Source organism: Oryctolagus cuniculus, chromosome 18 (assembly GCF_964237555.1).
Source record: "Oryctolagus cuniculus chromosome 18, mOryCun1.1, whole genome shotgun sequence".
Classification (NCBI taxonomy): domain Eukaryota; kingdom Metazoa; phylum Chordata; class Mammalia; order Lagomorpha; family Leporidae; genus Oryctolagus; species Oryctolagus cuniculus.
Genome location: NC_091449.1, coordinates 10,273,704 through 10,288,350, shown reverse-complemented (window position 1 = coordinate 10,288,350; position 14,647 = coordinate 10,273,704). Strand labels below are relative to the sequence as shown.

Below are 14,647 nucleotides of genomic sequence, written 5' to 3'. Positions count from 1 at the left end.
GCATTCGGTGGGCGAACCGGGGCGCAAGCTCCGAGCGCATCCCGTGCTAGCGAGCGCCCTCTGGTGGCCGAGCGGGACGCAAGCTTGGGCCAGGCTGCAGGTGCGGCGGCCCCGGCCCAGGCCCCGGCGCGGGGGCAGGGGCTTACTGCGGGGGTGCGGGGCCTTGGGCAGCTCACTGCGCGTCTCTGGCTCCGGCTTGCTGCTCTAAGTAGGGAACAGAAACAGCAGAGGACGAGCTGATGAGGTAATAATGCCAAGAGTGAAGGGCTCATTAAATATAGCACCGACTCTCTTCAGGGCTGGGGAGTCCACGGCGCCCAAGCGAATCATGAGAAAACAATAAGAGATATAATGCAGCAGCCCTGTAAGCCTGCAGGCTCTGGGGTTCGTGCCACCTCCTCCATCCAGGACCTACAGATTCCTTCCGGGCCTCCCTCCAGCCCCCTAACAGTTCATCTTCTCTGCACTCGGCCCTGTGCTGCTTTTTAAAACCTCCTAGCTATATGGCCTGGCCAGGGGAGCCCAAGATGCTGCTTCCTCCACGCGGGCTGCCTGGCTTGCCCCGCCCCTCACCCAGGCCTCTTCCCAAAAGGTCACCTCCCCCCAGAGGCCCTCCTGGACCACCCCTGCCCCCTGCCCTCTGCCCTGCCCGCTGTGGCTCCATGTGCTTGACGGCTGGTTCCTGGCCCGACGTCCTGGCCCCCACCTCGCTCCCGCAGGTGCGGGAGGATTTGCAGAGCGAGGGCGCCCCGCCGCCCCTTAGTGGCCAGTGGGCAGCGTCTGCGGCCGCAGGGCCGTCGCGTCTCTCGGACCTTGGTGAAACTGGACCTCAAGGAGCTCCTGGGAAAATGAGGTAAGAGCTGGAGTATTTGGGCTCAAAAATTTTGAAGCTCATGCATAGTGTTTTCCTGGCAGGTGCTTTCTTCTCTTAAAAGATTGATTTGTTAGAGAGAGAGAGAGAGAGAGAGATCTTCCATCCACTGGTTCACTCCCTAATTGCTCAAACAGCTGACGCCCGGAGCCCAGAACTCGATCCTGGTGTCTGACGTGGGCACCTGAGCTGTCCTGTCTGCTGCCCCCAAGGTTGCATTAACCGGAGGCCGGGCGGGGCGGGGCGCTGCTGGGGTGGGGATTTAACCACAGCACCAGAAGAGCGCCCGCATCCGGTAAAGCCGCCGCCTGCGAGGCCGGCATCCCACAGGGGCGCTGGTTCGAGTCCCGGCTGCTCCACCTCCGACCCAGCTCCCTGCTAAGGCGCCTGGGAAAGCAGTGGAAGATGGTCCGCCACAGCCAGGGCCGGGCCAGGGGCCTGGGGCTCTGCCCGGGGCCCCCAGGTGAGCGGCAGGGGCCGGGAGGGACTTGAGCCGAACGCCCACCGCCCAGCCCACCGGGAAGGCGGGGCGCCGATGGCGGGGGACCTCGGGGACAGGCACCCCCCATTCCTATGCGTGGATTTTCACTTTATTAGGAAGGCAGAGAGGGAGGTCTGTCCCTTTGCGAGTTCTGCATGCTGTTTCCACGGGAGACTTCTGGGGACGAAGAGCTGAGGCGAAGTGTCGCCGAACTGGCCGCCCGAGGCGCCCGGGGCTCACTCGGACCCGCTTCCGCCAGCCCCCGCCCCGAGCGCGCGCGGCCCCTTTAAGACTCCCGGAAACGGGCTGGCGGACCGGAAGTGACCCCGTTTATTTCCCCGCCTCACGTGGTGCGGGCGGGAAGTGACGCACGCGGCCCGGGAGCTGCGGACGCGGAGGCTGACGGAGCCGGAGTCGCGGGCGCTGCGGGGTCTCTGGGACAGGTGACCGGGCGAGGGGGCCGGGAGCGCGCCCGGCGAGGGCGGGGCCTGCGCCCTCACGTGAGGGGAGCGACAGCCGGCGGGGGCGGGGTCAGAGGGCTCTGCGGGGGGCGGGGACGGGACGCCCACATGGGAAGCCCGAGGGGCGCTGGCGGGGCGGGGCGTGGGTGGGTGGGCAGGGCCCGGGGGCGGTTCCGGGGGCGTGGCCGCGCGGCGGTGGGGGCGAGGCTGAAAAGTGGCGCCCGGGCTGTGGGCGGGGCCGCGGCGTGGCCGGGGGAGCTGTGGGCGGGGCCGCGGCGCTGGCTGAGCACGCTGGGGGCGGGGCCAGAAAGTTTTGCCCGCGCTGCAAGTGGGTCTTGTTGGACGGCCGGTGGTCCGGGGTGGGTCCAGAGGCTGACGTAAAGGCGAGGGCTGGGCCGAACGTGCTGAGGGGCAGGGGGCGGGACTGGGGTGCTGGCGGGGAACGCCGGGGGGTGTGGCCACCGTAAAGTTTTGCCAGAGCCAGAGGCGCGGCCCCTGCTTCGGCGGGGAAGCTGTGGGCGGGGCCAGGTGCTTGCGTAGGAGAGGGGGCGTGGTCAGGGCGTGGCTGAGTGAAATCCGAGAAGGCGGGCGGGCGCGGGCTCAGGCTGTTGCCTGGGGAGCTACGGGGCGGGCCTGAGAGAACTGTCTGGGAAAGGTCGGGATCTTGGCCGGGTGCGTGACTCAAGGACGTGGGCGGGGCCAGGAGAATGGCGGGAAGGGCGGGACCAGAAAGTTTGGCCCTGGCTGGCTTCTGGGCTTGCCCGGGGCGGGGCCGTGGAGCTGGTCCTTGGAGCACCCGGGGCGGGTCCCGAGCGCGTTTGTAGCGCCTTCCTGGCAGAGGTGAGAGGCTGCTGTGCCTGTCTCAGGATGCCCGGGTGGGGCTGAGCGTCCCCGCGGGAGATGTGCGCAGCGGGGGAGTGGTGTTGGGCCTTGTCTTGAGTGCGGGGTCAGGGCGTGTTTCTGAGGCAGGGCGTGGGAGGGCCGGAGCTCCCTGGAGATGGAGCCGGGCTGAAACGCCCACCTCGGGGCTCTGGAGGCGGCCCTGGAGCGTGCATTTGGAGGGGAGCAGGGGTGGAGGCTCCCTTAGGCGGCGGGCACGGCCCGGGTGTTTCTGAGATGCGCAGGACTGCAGCGGTGCCAGCGAGCGACAGTGGGAAGGGGCAAGGGCCTGAGGGTGGCAGGGTGGGCAAGGATCCTCGGGGGTGCGGGTGGTTCTGTGTCTGCGTGAGGAGCCCCCAGTGCGGGGGGCTGGCGCAGATCGGGGGGCACTGGCCTCTGCCCTCAGGAGCCGCCTGCTGCAGCCAGACCGTGTAGCGGAGGAGTGGCGCGACGCCGGCCGTGGCCAGCGAGATGGTGAGCCCGCAAGTAGGCTTCTGGGAGCGTGAGCTTTGAGGTGGAGGGCTGGGGGGCCGGCCTGGGGTGGGGGCGGTGTCCCCCCGCTTCTCACTGCGTCCCGGCCTCAGGCAGCCGCGCTGGACTTGAAGTCAAAGGAGGAGAAGGATGCCGAGCTGGACAAGAGGATCGAGGCTCTGCGGCGGAAGAACGAGGCCCTCATCCGGCGCTACCAGGTGCCCTAGCCCCACCCTGGGAGACCCCCCCCCCCCCAGTGAGTCTCACCTCTCCCTTCCTTAGCGGCTTTTCGTGGTCCCTGTCAGTCATTTTCTGGGTGGAAGCCAGAGGCCTTGGCCTGGCCGTCCCTTCTCATCCCATCCCCCACTCACAGGTCCTCCCCGTGGTCCTCGCTGCAGCAGCCCGGAGGGGGGTCTCTGGGAGTCCAGAGTGGGCTCGTGACCCAGCCTGGGCGCCGTCAGAGAGGGCTTCCTGCAGGAGGGGTCTCTGAGGCCTGACGGGGGAGCTGACGTTAGCCAGTTGGAGAGGAAAGGGGGGGTGACATGCTTCAGGCCGACGGGACGACGTGGAAACTAGAGTTGGAGAGACCAGACCTTGGCACGGGGCTTATGTCACTGCTGGGGACGCTCACGTCCCGCATGACGGGGCCCAGTTTGCATCCCACTTCCCTGCTGCCGGTCCAGCCTCCTGCGCATGTCTGTCCTGGGGGGCAGCAGATGTTGGCTCCAGTCCTTGGGCCCCGGCCACCCGTGGGCAGCCGCACTGGAGCTCCAGGCTCCTGGCTTCAGCCCGGCCCAGCCCTGGCTCTCAGGGGCGTCTGGGGGATGAACCAGTGGGTGCAAGCCCCTCTCCCCTCCCTCCATCTCTCTCTGTCTCTCCCTCTCACTGCCTTTCAAGTCAGATGGAAGTAAATAGTTGATTAAAGCAGGAGCTGAAGTTGGGAGAGTCTTGACACAGAGAGGTCAGCAGGGCCAGGCCAGGCAGGGCCCTGGGTGCCGCCGGGCTGGGGCTTGGGAGCCTCGGGCGGCTTGCCGTGGGAGGGGGCCTGGGTCAGAGTAGCTTTTGGAACCGAGTGGGAGGGGCAGAAGGGGGATCCAGAGGCCCAGGAGGAAGCGGGGCAGGGACCCTGCGGGAGAGGCAGGGCCTGGCTCAGGGCAGGGCCGTGTGGTGAGCCTTGTCCAGGACGGGCCCAGTGTAGGGGCAGGGCGGGCGCTCCACGTCTTCATTCTTCCCTCGGCCGTCCATTCACACGAAAAGGGGCAGGGTCTCTGCTGTGTGTGTGGGGGGGTCCAGGCAGTGACTGCAGAAGGCAGCCCCCCCAGCGTGCTTGCTGGGGGCCATCCCAAAGGCCTCCTTGGGCGGGGGACGTGGAAGTGGGGGTTCGGGCCCCTGGGGAGGAGTGTTCCTGGCAGTGGGGGCGCTGTGAGTGGGTGGGGGTGGGCACCACGCAGACCCTCGGGGCGCCCGTGCGCTGTCCAGGGCCAGGCTCCGACCGAGCAGGGCCGAAGGAGGGTGCCGGGAAGAGCAGCTTTCTTGACCAGAGCTCAGGGTGAGGCCTGGGCCAGCGGGGGCCGGGCTGGCGGCGGGGCCCCTGACCCCTGTGCCCCGTGCGCCCCAGGAGATCGAGGAGGACCGGAAGAAGGCCGAGCAGGAGGGCGTAGCGGTGACGGCGCCCCGGAAGGGTCGTGCGGTGGAGAAGGAGAACATGGCAGTGGAGGTGGTGGGCTGGGCGCTGGGGGGAGTGCTGGGGTGGGGGCGGCCTGCGGCCTGGGTGGTCCACCCCCCCCCCCGCCCCCTGACTGGACTTCCCCTCCCCCGACCTGCAGGAGAAGAGCCTGGGTCCCTCCAGAAAGTCTCCTGGGACCCCTCGGCCCCCAGGCCCCAGCAAGGGGGGCCGGCCTCCGCCTCAGCAGGGGGGCCGGGCAGGCGCGAGCCGGCCCTCCCGCAGCTGGGAGGGCAGCCCTGGGGAGCAGCCGCGGGGAGGAGCCGGGGCCCGGGGCCGCAGGGGCCGAGGCCGAGGCGCCCCCCATCTCTCAGGAGCCGGAGACACCTCAGCTGCCGACCGCAAGTCCAAGGTAGGAGCGGGTGGGGCCTGAGCCGGGGCCTCGGGTCTCTGCCGGGTCTCTGCCTGCTCGGCTTCCGGGGCCTCGGACCCCCTCCCCACCCCCCGCCGCTGCGGCTGTGTCCCTCTGCCCCTCGCTCTGGTGTGGTCCCCTCCCCACCTCCTCCTCGTGGCCCTGGGCAGCGCTGGCTGCTTATGTCTGCGCCTTGTACGTGCTGGGGGAGCCCTGGCACACTCGGCCGACGTGGGCCAGCACAGGCTGATGTTTCAGGACACGTGTGCGATGGCGGAGAGCAAAGGCTTGGCAAGGGCGTTTGCCGCCCGGGCACGCCAAGCTGCCGGCCCGGGGCTAGCTGTGGTGCGGGGTTACTCCGCCAGTCGCCGGTCCGGTGAAGGCAGAGGCCGAGCTCCGTGATGTCACTCAGGGACCCGGGTCCTGCCTTGGTTGCTTGGCCACCCCCTTGGGCAAGGCTGGGGAAGGTCGGCAGTGAAATCACGTCACCAGCACAAGTGACGTCATGAGTATCATGTGGCTCTCGGCCGAAGGAAGGTTTTCCAGCCCTGCCCTGGGCCATGGTCAGGGCTGTGGTCGTGGTCAGGGCTGTGGTCGTGGTCAGGGCTATGTGCATGGTCAAAGCTGTGTGTGTCAGGGCTGTGGTCGTGGTCAGAGCTGTGTGTGTGGTCAGGGCTGTGTGCGTGGTCAGGGCTGTGGGCATGATCAGGGCTGTGTGCGTGGTCAGGGCTGTGTGTGTAGTCGTGGTCAGGGCTGTGGGCGTGGTCAGGGCTGTGGGCGTGGTCAGGGCTATGTGCATGGTCAAAGCTGTGTGTGTCAGGGCTGTGGTCGTGGTCAGGGCCGTGTGTGTGGTCAGGGCTGTGTGCGTGGTCAGGGCCGTGGTCATGGTCAGGGCTGTGTGCATGGTCAGGGCTGTGTGCGTGGTCAGGGCTGTGTGCGTGGTCGTGGTCAGGGCTGTGGGCATGGTCAGGGCTGTGTGCGTGGTCAGGGTTGTGTGAGTGGTCGTGGTCAGGGCTGTGGTCATGGTGAGGGCTGTGTGTGTGGTCAGGGCCGTGGGCGTGGTCAGGGCTGTGGGCGTGGTCGTGATCAGGACTGGTTGCAGGCGCCCTGAGTTCACAAGGAGGAGAAAGAGGAGGCAGTTGGATGGCTTTAGCAAGAACTCACAGCCCGGCCACAGCTGCCTGCCCAGGAGCCTGGGGCTGAACGTGTCGCCTCTCCGGGCGGCCACGTGTTCATGTGAAATGTCTTTCGCCCTGAGAGTGGGCGTTTGGCCTGGTGGTTCAGCGTGGGAGCTCGTGGGTTCATCCCTGGCTCCGCCTCCTACGCCGCGGACTCTGGGAGGGGAGGGCTCACATAACCGAGCTCCCGTCACCCTGGAGAGGACCTGGGTTGCGTCCCTGGCTCCTGGCCTTGGCCTCATGCAGCAGGCAGTGAGGCCATCCGGGGAGTGGACGCCCAGATGGGGGCTCTCCTGCCTGTCTCGCTCTCCGCCTCGGGCAGACAGGAAGTAGTCCACGTGTTCTGAGATGCTGTGGCTTTGGGAGGGGGAGAGCCGCTCACGGAGGCCACCGAGCCCGCGAATGTCGGCTGTGGCCGCCGTCCGTGTCGTGTGTCAGCCCTGGTGGGTTGGGGTCCCTGGTGCCCTGACCCTGACCCCAGGCTCGGAAGGCCCGGCATGTGGTGGCCTCGTGGCGCAGCCTCCTTCCAGGGAGAGGGCGCAGAGCAGGGTCTGGGAGGAGACGCCGGCTTGCCGAGCCCCTGCCCGTGGAGTCGCGGGGAACTCACGCGAGAGCCGGTGCCCGGGGGCGGTGTCGGGGCTGCCCTGGAAGGGCACCAGGCGGTGGGCAGCGGGGTGCGGGCGCCCGCGCTGCTGACGGGGCGTCTCCGTGTCGCCAGGAGTGGGAGGAGCGGCGCAGGCAGAACATCGAGAAGATGAACGAGGAGATGGAGAAGATCGCCGAGTACGAGCGGAACCAGCGGGTCAGTGCCGCCGCGGCCCCGGGCGGGCGCAGCCCACCTGCCCGCCGCCCACCGCCCACCGCCACCCCTGTGCCTGCAGGAGGGGCTGCTCGAGCCGAACCCCGTGCGGAACTTCCTGGACGACCCCCGGCGGCGCAGCGGGCCCCTGGAGGAGCCTGAGCGCGAGCGGCGGGAGGGCAGCCGGCGGCACGGGCGCAACTGGGGGGGCTCGGACTTCGAGCGCGTGCGCTGCGGCCTGGAGCAGGAGCGGCAGGTGGGTGCCCCCGCGTCCCGCATGCTGTGCGGGGCCCCGGGGTGCCCTTAGGGAGGGTTCGCATGGCGGGAGTGTGCCCTGCTAGGCCGTCTTCCCTGGTCGTCGAGAGGCACCCCGGGTCGCCCCCACCAGGCTCACCCTGCGTGGTTATCAGAGCTTTGCAGGATGTCACGTGGGCGACGTTAGTGCTGCGCCAGGCACAGCTCACAGAGCAGCTCGCTTCTGCTGGGGGCTGGGTGAGCGAGAAGTAGGCGAGGGCTGAGGTCGGAGGAGGGCTGCTTAGCAGAGAGATCTGGGAGGGCCTCTCTGCTCTGTGCATGTCACCTGCTCCCTGGGCACCGCCCCTGCGCCTGGGGGAGGGGAGGGCTGGGCTGGGGACGAGAGCACTGACTGCCTTTGCGCGTGGCAGGGCCGCCGGGCAGGCCCGGGCAGCGCGGGCGACATGACGCTGTCCATGACGGGCCGGGAGCGGTCGGAGTACCTGCGCTGGAAGCAGGAGAGGGAGAAGATCGACCAGGAGCGGCTGCAGAGACACCGCAAGCCCACTGGCCAGTGGCGGCGGGAGTGGGACGCCGAGAAGACCGACGGGATGTGAGTCCTCCGCCCCCCGCCAGCCTGGAGCTTTGGGCTCGGCCCCAGCTTCTGACCCCGTTGCTGCTGTCTGCTTTCTCTCGCGTCTGTGTCTCAGAGCCATTGCTAAGGCAAGGCTGGGGCGGGGCAGTCCCCCTCTCTCGCTGGGCTTGGCTCACCCGGCCGGCCGGTCAGCTAGGGGTCCTGCTGGGCTGGGCTGGGCTGCAGGTGGAACTCGGGTCTGCTCCGTGTGTGTTGCTTCTGCGGTCCAGGCCGAGGGCAGAGCTACCTGAGAGGGGCGTGTCGTAGTGCTGGCAGGTGCACAAGCAGGCAGGCAGACCCCTCCCCGCCGAGGCTGCCTGCTGCGGCAGGTGGCATGGCGCGGCTTGTGCGGCCAGGGGTTGGGGAGTGAAGACTCGCTGCCAGCGCCCGGTCCTCGGCACCCTCAGCCCTCTGCCCAGCAGAAGCCCCGAGCTGTTCTGCACACCGCGTCACCCACTCACCTGGAGGCATGGCCATGCTGTCCCCTTCCGGTCCCGGTGGAAAATCCAAGCGGTCAGACCTAAAGTCGTCCTTGCGAGGGCCAACTTCATAGCCAAGAAGGCGGCTCTAGAAGAGCCAGTGGATGCAAGTCTTAGTTTATTCTTCTCCTTTTAATTCACGAGGCAGAGCGCGCGCTCTCCAGCAGTGGTTAGTCCCCAGACGCCCTGGGTCATTGCCCAGATGCCCGAAGCTTGGCCAGGCCAGGCCAGGCCGAGATCAAGAGCTGGGAATGCAAGCCAGGTTTCCCACGTGGGTGGCAGGAGCCGATTGCCGCCGCCTCCCAGGGTCTGCCTTGGCAGGAAGCGGGAGTCGGGCTGGAGCTGGGAATCCAGCCGAGGCCTCCAGTGTGGGAGGCTGCGGGGCGTGGGCGTCAGGGCCGGCCAACCGCCCACCACAGCCCCGGTGTTACCCCACTTCCAGCCTGTGCTCTATTGGGAGCGTCCATGCACCTCGAACCTATATTGTTGGCTCTGGCTAAAGAAGAGGATGACTTTGTATGGTTTCTGGTGGTCAGGATCTTAGTAAAACATTCTGAATTTTTATTTACTTGAAAGGCAGAGGGAGACAGGTTATCCGTGCCTCTTCCTTCCTCTGGGTTACTGTGTAGCCGTCAGGGCTGGGCCAGGCTGAAATCTGCAGCCGGGAGCTTCTTCCGAGTCTGGCATGTGGGTGCAGGGACCCAGGTGCTTAGGCCATCTTCTGTTGCTTTCCCAGGCGCATTAGCAGGGAGCCGGATGGGAAGTGGAGCAGCGGGGACTTGAACCGGCGCTCATATGGGATGCTGGCACTGCAAGCGGTGGTTGGACCCACTGCACTGCAGCACCACCCCCAAGTAGCACCTTAACCCCCCTTTTTTTTTTTGATAGAGTGGACAGTGAGAGAGAGAGAGACAGAGACAAAGGTCTTCCTTTTCTGTTGGTTCACCCGCCAGTGGCCGCTGTGGCCGGTGCACTGCGCTGATCTGAAGCCAGGAGCCAGGTGCTTCTCCTGGTCTCCCATGCAGGTGCAGGGCCCAAGGACTTGGGCCATCCTCCACTGCACTCCTGGGCCACAGCAGAGAGCTGGCCTGGAAGAGGAGCAACCGGGACAGAATCCGGCGCCCTGACTGGGACTAGAACCCGGGGCGGAGGATTAGCCTAGTGAGCCACGGTGCCGACCGGCCCATTACCTTTTTCAAATCATAACCCAAGGGGGCCGAATCGTAGCTCAGCGCTGCTCAGGGGTGCGGCCCGGGTGGCGGCCGTTTGCCTTCAGTGTCCGAAGCAGCCTGCGTGGAGAATGATGTGCGGGTGGGAATTCCATCAGCAAACACCCGTTGAGTCTCCGGGTGGCCCGGGGTTCTAGGTGATGGGATGGCAGCAGTGGACGGAACATTTCTGCCTCAGTGGAACCTGAAGCCTGGTTGGACAAATGGACAGTGAGTTGATCTCTCAGGTTGTAGACTGAGGCAACAGAGCGAGGAGACAGGGATGGGAGTTGTTAATTTAGACACAGGTGATGAATGCTATCATATTGCTCTGGGGGGGTTCAGCTAGGCTTCTGAGCTGTGGCTTGAGGGAGCTGAGGGAGTGGGCCAATGACGAATGTCCAGGAGCAGCAGGTGCAAAGGCCCTGAGGCAGCATCTAGGGATGGTGGGAGAGATGAGGTCAGCTAGGGCGGTGGACATCCTGGACTTCCAACGAGGGTCTGTGGTGAACTCCCACAGTTTGTTTTTGCAGCCAGTCATATTTATTTTTTGCAGATCCATTCATTCATTTTTTTAAAAGATTTATTTATTTGAAAGAGTTACACAGAGGAGGAGAGGCAAAGAGACAGATCTTTCATCCAGTGGTTCACTCCCCAATTGGCTGCAACAGCCAGAGCTGCGCAGATCCGAAGCCAGGAGTCGGGAGCTTCCTCCTGGTCTCCCACATGGGTGCAGGGGCCCAAGGACCTGGGCCATCTTCCACTGCTTTCCCAGGCCACAGCAGAGAGCTGGATCAGAGGTGTAGCAGCCGGGTCTCGAACCAGTGTCCTCATGGGATGCTGCCATTGCAGGCGGCAGCTTTACCTGCTACGCCACAGCACCAGCCCCCGTTCATTTAAAAATCAGAGTGATGGAGAGAGGGATCTCCTTCTGCTAGTTCACTCTCCCGACGGCTGAACAGCCAGGGCTGGGCCAGGCTGAAGCTAGAAGCCTGGAGCTCCATCCGAGGGTGGCAGGGCCCAAGCACTCGTGAGGCACGTTAGCAGGGCGCTGGAACAGAAGCCGAGCGGCCGGGACTCGAAAAGGCGCTGCTATGTGGGGTGCCAGCTTTTTCTGGGTGGCGGGGAGGGGTGAGATTCTGGATTTTCTTTCTGTTTTTGTCGCTACAATGTCCAGTTTGCCTTCCCGCATCGCCCTGCTTCTGCTCGGGCAGGGCACCACGTGTCCCTCCCTGACTGGATTTCTGACCCTGGCCTCGCCCCGGCTGCTCTCCCTCCTCGTGCTCCCTGGCTGCCCCGTCTCACCTGTTCTCTTTCCTCAGGTTCAAGGATGGCCCAGCGGCAGCCCACGAACCGTCCCACCGCTACGGTGAGGGGTGTCCTGGTGTGCTCGGGCGGCGGGCTGGGTGGGCTTGGGGATGAGGAGGTCGTTGCATTCCCCCTGGCTCTTCCTGGTTGTGTTGCAGATGACCAGGCCTGGGCCCGGCCCCCCAAGCCTCCCACCTTCGGGGAGTTCCTGTCCCAACATAAAGCTGAGGTCAGCGGCCGCAGGCGGAGGAAGAGCAGCCGGCCCCAGGCCAGGGCAGTGCCCCGCGTCTACAGGTGAGGGCGCTCCTCCATGTCTACAGGTGGGGCGCTCTCCCCGCCTCTACAGGTGCTCTCCCCCGCCTCTACAGGTGGGGGCGCTCTCCTCCATGTGTACAGGTGGGGCGCTCTCCCCGCCTCTACAGGTGGGGGCGCTCTCCTCCATGTCTACAGGTGGGGGCGCTCCTCCATGTGTACAGGTGGGGGCGCTCCTCCATGTGTACAGGTCGGGGCGCGCTCCTCCATGTCTACAGGTGGGGCGCTCTCCCCGCCTCTACAGGTGGGGGCGCTCTCCTCCATGTCTACAGGTGGGGGCGCTCCTCCATGTGTACAGGTGGGGGCGCTCTCCTCCATGTCTACAGGTGGGGGCGCTCCTCCATGTGTACAGGTGGGGGCGCTCTCCTCCATGTGTACAGGTGGGGGCTCTCTCCTCCATGTGTACAGGTGGGGGCGCGCTCCTCCATGTGTACAGGTGGGGGCTCTCCCCAGCGCTGGCACAGTCAGCGGGGCTGCACGGCCCTGGCCGCCGGCTGCTTGCTTCTCTGACCTGGTGCGGCTGCGTGTGGGCACATCTGTCTGTCTGCCTGCCTGCCTGCCTGCCTGCCTCTCTCTGTCCTGAATCCTGTCCTTGCCCTCTGGTTTTGGGGTTGACGTGTGGCTTCTGGTTTTTTCCTCCTGCCTCCCCCATCCCCCCGACCCCTGGGAACACACGCGCATCTTTCCTCACTGGTGCAGGAGCAGGCGCGGGTGCAGGGCCCGGAAGTCCCGGCACCACCCTGCTCCTGGGCCTCCATTCTGTCCTGTTCTCTCCAGCGACCACGATGACCGATGGGAGACAAAAGAGGCGGCGGCACCCCCCGCCCCCGAAGCCCCACAGCCTGTATCCCCCAAGGAGACGCCGGAGCCGGTGAGGAGGCCGTGGCTCTGGGCTGGGCGGTGCCGGGGTGCTGGGGGCTGCACCGCCTTCCCTGACCTGCTGCCTGCCCACAGCCTCCCGAGACCCCAGCTCCTGCCCACCGGCCCCCCGAGGACGAGGGGGAGGAGGACGAGGGGGAAGAGGATGAAGAATGGGAGGACATGAGTGAGGAGGAGGAGGAGGAGGAAGATGCTACTGAGGAGGAAGAAGAGGGGGAGGAGGCAGCAGCCCCAGCCCAAGACCACCAGCCCCCAGAGGCCACGCGCGCCGGGAGCCCCTCCAGTGAGCAGGCGGGCGTGGCGCCCCGTGGTGCTGAGGGGCCGCTTCCCCGGACCCCCACCCCGCCCTCCAGCCCCTTCTCGCCCCCTGGGGGCCACCAGCCCGTGTCCGACTGGGGTGACGAGATGGAGCTCAATTCGCCCCAGACGGCGCACCCGGCTGGCGCCCGCCCTCCCAATGAGGCCTGGCCATTCGGGGATGCATGAAGCCGGCTGCTGTGTGTGTGTGTGGGCCGGGGGCACGGCTGGCGAGGGCCCGCGGGGCCGGCCCGGGAACGCAGGCGCCCCACAGCCCTGGCGGCTAGGGAGGACGGCCACGGCCCTCTGCTGTCACCCAGTCTCTGGACTCTCTCCCAGGGCTGGACCCCATGCCCCCCACCCCCAATAAAGTTCACATGTGCAGATGCTAACCCCCACACGTGTCCCTGAGCCCCTCCACTCCCTCCGGGGCCGCGGGGGCTTGACTGGGCCTCCCCGTCCCCAGGCGGTGACCAGCCAGTCCCTGCCTCCCTGGAGAGAGGGCCCAGCCTCCCAGGAACCCCGAGCGCTGAAGAGGAGGGCCCTGAGCCGACCCCAGGTGGGGGAAGTGTGTGCGGAGGGCGGAGGCGGCCGCCTGCCGCTTGCAGTGGGGCCGCGGGCGGCCTGGAGTTGGTGCTGGGCCACAGTTGTACCTGGCCGTGAGGGCGGACGGCCGAGCCGGAGCGAGGGCAGGCGGCGGTGCAGCGCGGGCGAGGCTGGTGCCGCGGAGAGCCGGAGCCCAGGCACTGGGGGAGGCAGTGGTGGACTTGTGTCCTTGTGCGGGGTGCGTGTTGAAGTGCAACACGGAGCCAGAGGCCGGCCCTTGCCCGCCCGGGACGGGGCTGGATGAGGCGGTGGCGCCGCGCCCCGACCGCGGAGAGGATTCGAGCCCGGCCCCTAGGCGCTGGAGCACGCGGGGCGGGGAGGGCGCGGGGTGGCCCCCGCTGACCGGTCCTTCTCTCCCCAGAGCCGGGCCCCGAGGGCCAGGAGACGGCGGCGATCACCGACTTCCAGAGGGTGCGTTTCTGCAAGGTGGTGGCGGCCGCCCCGCCCCCGGGGGCCGCCCGCTGACCGCGCCCGCCGGACTTCGGGGCCCTGCACTAACCTCCCGCCGCCTCGCTCCTCTGTCCTCTGCTTCTGCCATGCTCCGGCCAGGAGAGGGTTAAATGTAAGGGGGGAGGAGCCAGGGTCAGCGTGTGGGGCGGGGCCAGGGCAGTGGTCGCGCTTCGGAGGACTCGGTCCAGGCCCACGGGGCGGGGGCGGGGGGCGTCGCGGCCCCGTTACGGCTGAGCCCCTCCGAGTCAGCCACCCCCGGGGGCCGTCCGGGGCCGGGGGCGAGTGCCGGGCCCAGTGCCTAGAAGCTTCCGCGTGGGCCCGGGCCGTGGCTGGCGGCGCCCTCCGAGGACCCTGCCCCGGGTCTGTTCCACGCCGTGCTTCGCTCACCCGCGAGCTGTGTTCCTGCGGGTGCGGGTGCGGGTGCGGGCTGGGCTCGGCGGCGGCGGCGGGAGGAAGGGGCCTGCTTTCTCCCCCCTGACCCGTCTTCCCTCCCCTCCCCCCGCAGGCCTCCCCGAACTCCTGAAGACGCTGCAGGGAGGGGACCGGAGCGTCCCCGCCTTGGTGGGAAGGGGGCGGCAGGAGGGGGTGTCTGCATCGCCGGAGTCCCCTGGGGGTCCCCCGGCTCTAGGGGAGAGAGAGGTTGAGGGTGGTGGCGGAGGAGCGTGGGCGTGGAGCTGGAACCTCAGGACCTGCAGCTGAGCCTCGCGGCCCCAGGAAGGGCGGCCGCAGGTGGCAGCAGGTGCCCCCGCGCCGGCGAGGTGGAGGCCTGGGGGCGTGGAGCCCGGCGGGCGGTATTGGGGGTGGGGCCAGCCCTGAGCGAGCCGGAGCGGGTGGGAGGGGCGATGGGCGGGGCTACCGCAGGGGGGCGTGACCAGGCTCGCAGGATCCTGTGAATGAAAAGGGAGAGAGGGAGGGACGGGCGTGAGTGCGGAGTGGACCCTGCGATCCGAGGTGGGGAGGAGGACCGAGGCCGGTCGGAAGCGAGCGGGACAGTAGAGCGGGAGGCGAGGGAGACTTGAGCCTGC

The 14,647-nt window shown here is 67.5% G+C and overlaps 1 protein-coding gene across 12 annotated transcripts; it reads left to right on the top strand.

The window, feature by feature from the left end:
• Positions 1-67: 67 nt before the first annotated feature.
• CCDC9 (coiled-coil domain containing 9) lies at positions 68-14,432 on the top strand. 12 transcript variants are annotated; one of them, XR_007916052.2, is made up of 15 exons: positions 1,642-1,795; positions 3,099-3,178; positions 3,277-3,381; positions 4,782-4,883; positions 4,990-5,238; positions 7,135-7,218; positions 7,298-7,471; positions 7,881-8,062; positions 11,093-11,139; positions 11,237-11,372; positions 12,168-12,261; positions 12,345-12,552; positions 13,033-13,125; positions 13,534-13,734; positions 14,128-14,430. XR_007916052.2 is itself a non-coding variant. In XM_051837387.2 (15 exons), the coding sequence occupies exons 2-15, from the start codon at positions 3,164-3,166 to the stop codon at positions 14,143-14,145; spliced, it is 1,557 nt and encodes a 518-aa protein (XP_051693347.1). In that variant the 5' UTR covers positions 1,642-1,795; positions 3,099-3,163; the 3' UTR covers positions 14,146-14,426. The 12 variants fall into 12 exon arrangements, 10 of the variants coding, with proteins under 10 accessions (XP_051693346.1, XP_069918150.1, XP_051693347.1 ...); XM_051837387.2 differs by having other exon boundaries at positions 13,534-13,583; positions 14,128-14,426; XR_007916053.2 differs by lacking the exon at positions 13,033-13,125 and having other exon boundaries at positions 14,128-14,432.
• The last annotated feature ends 215 nt before the right edge of the window (positions 14,433-14,647 follow it).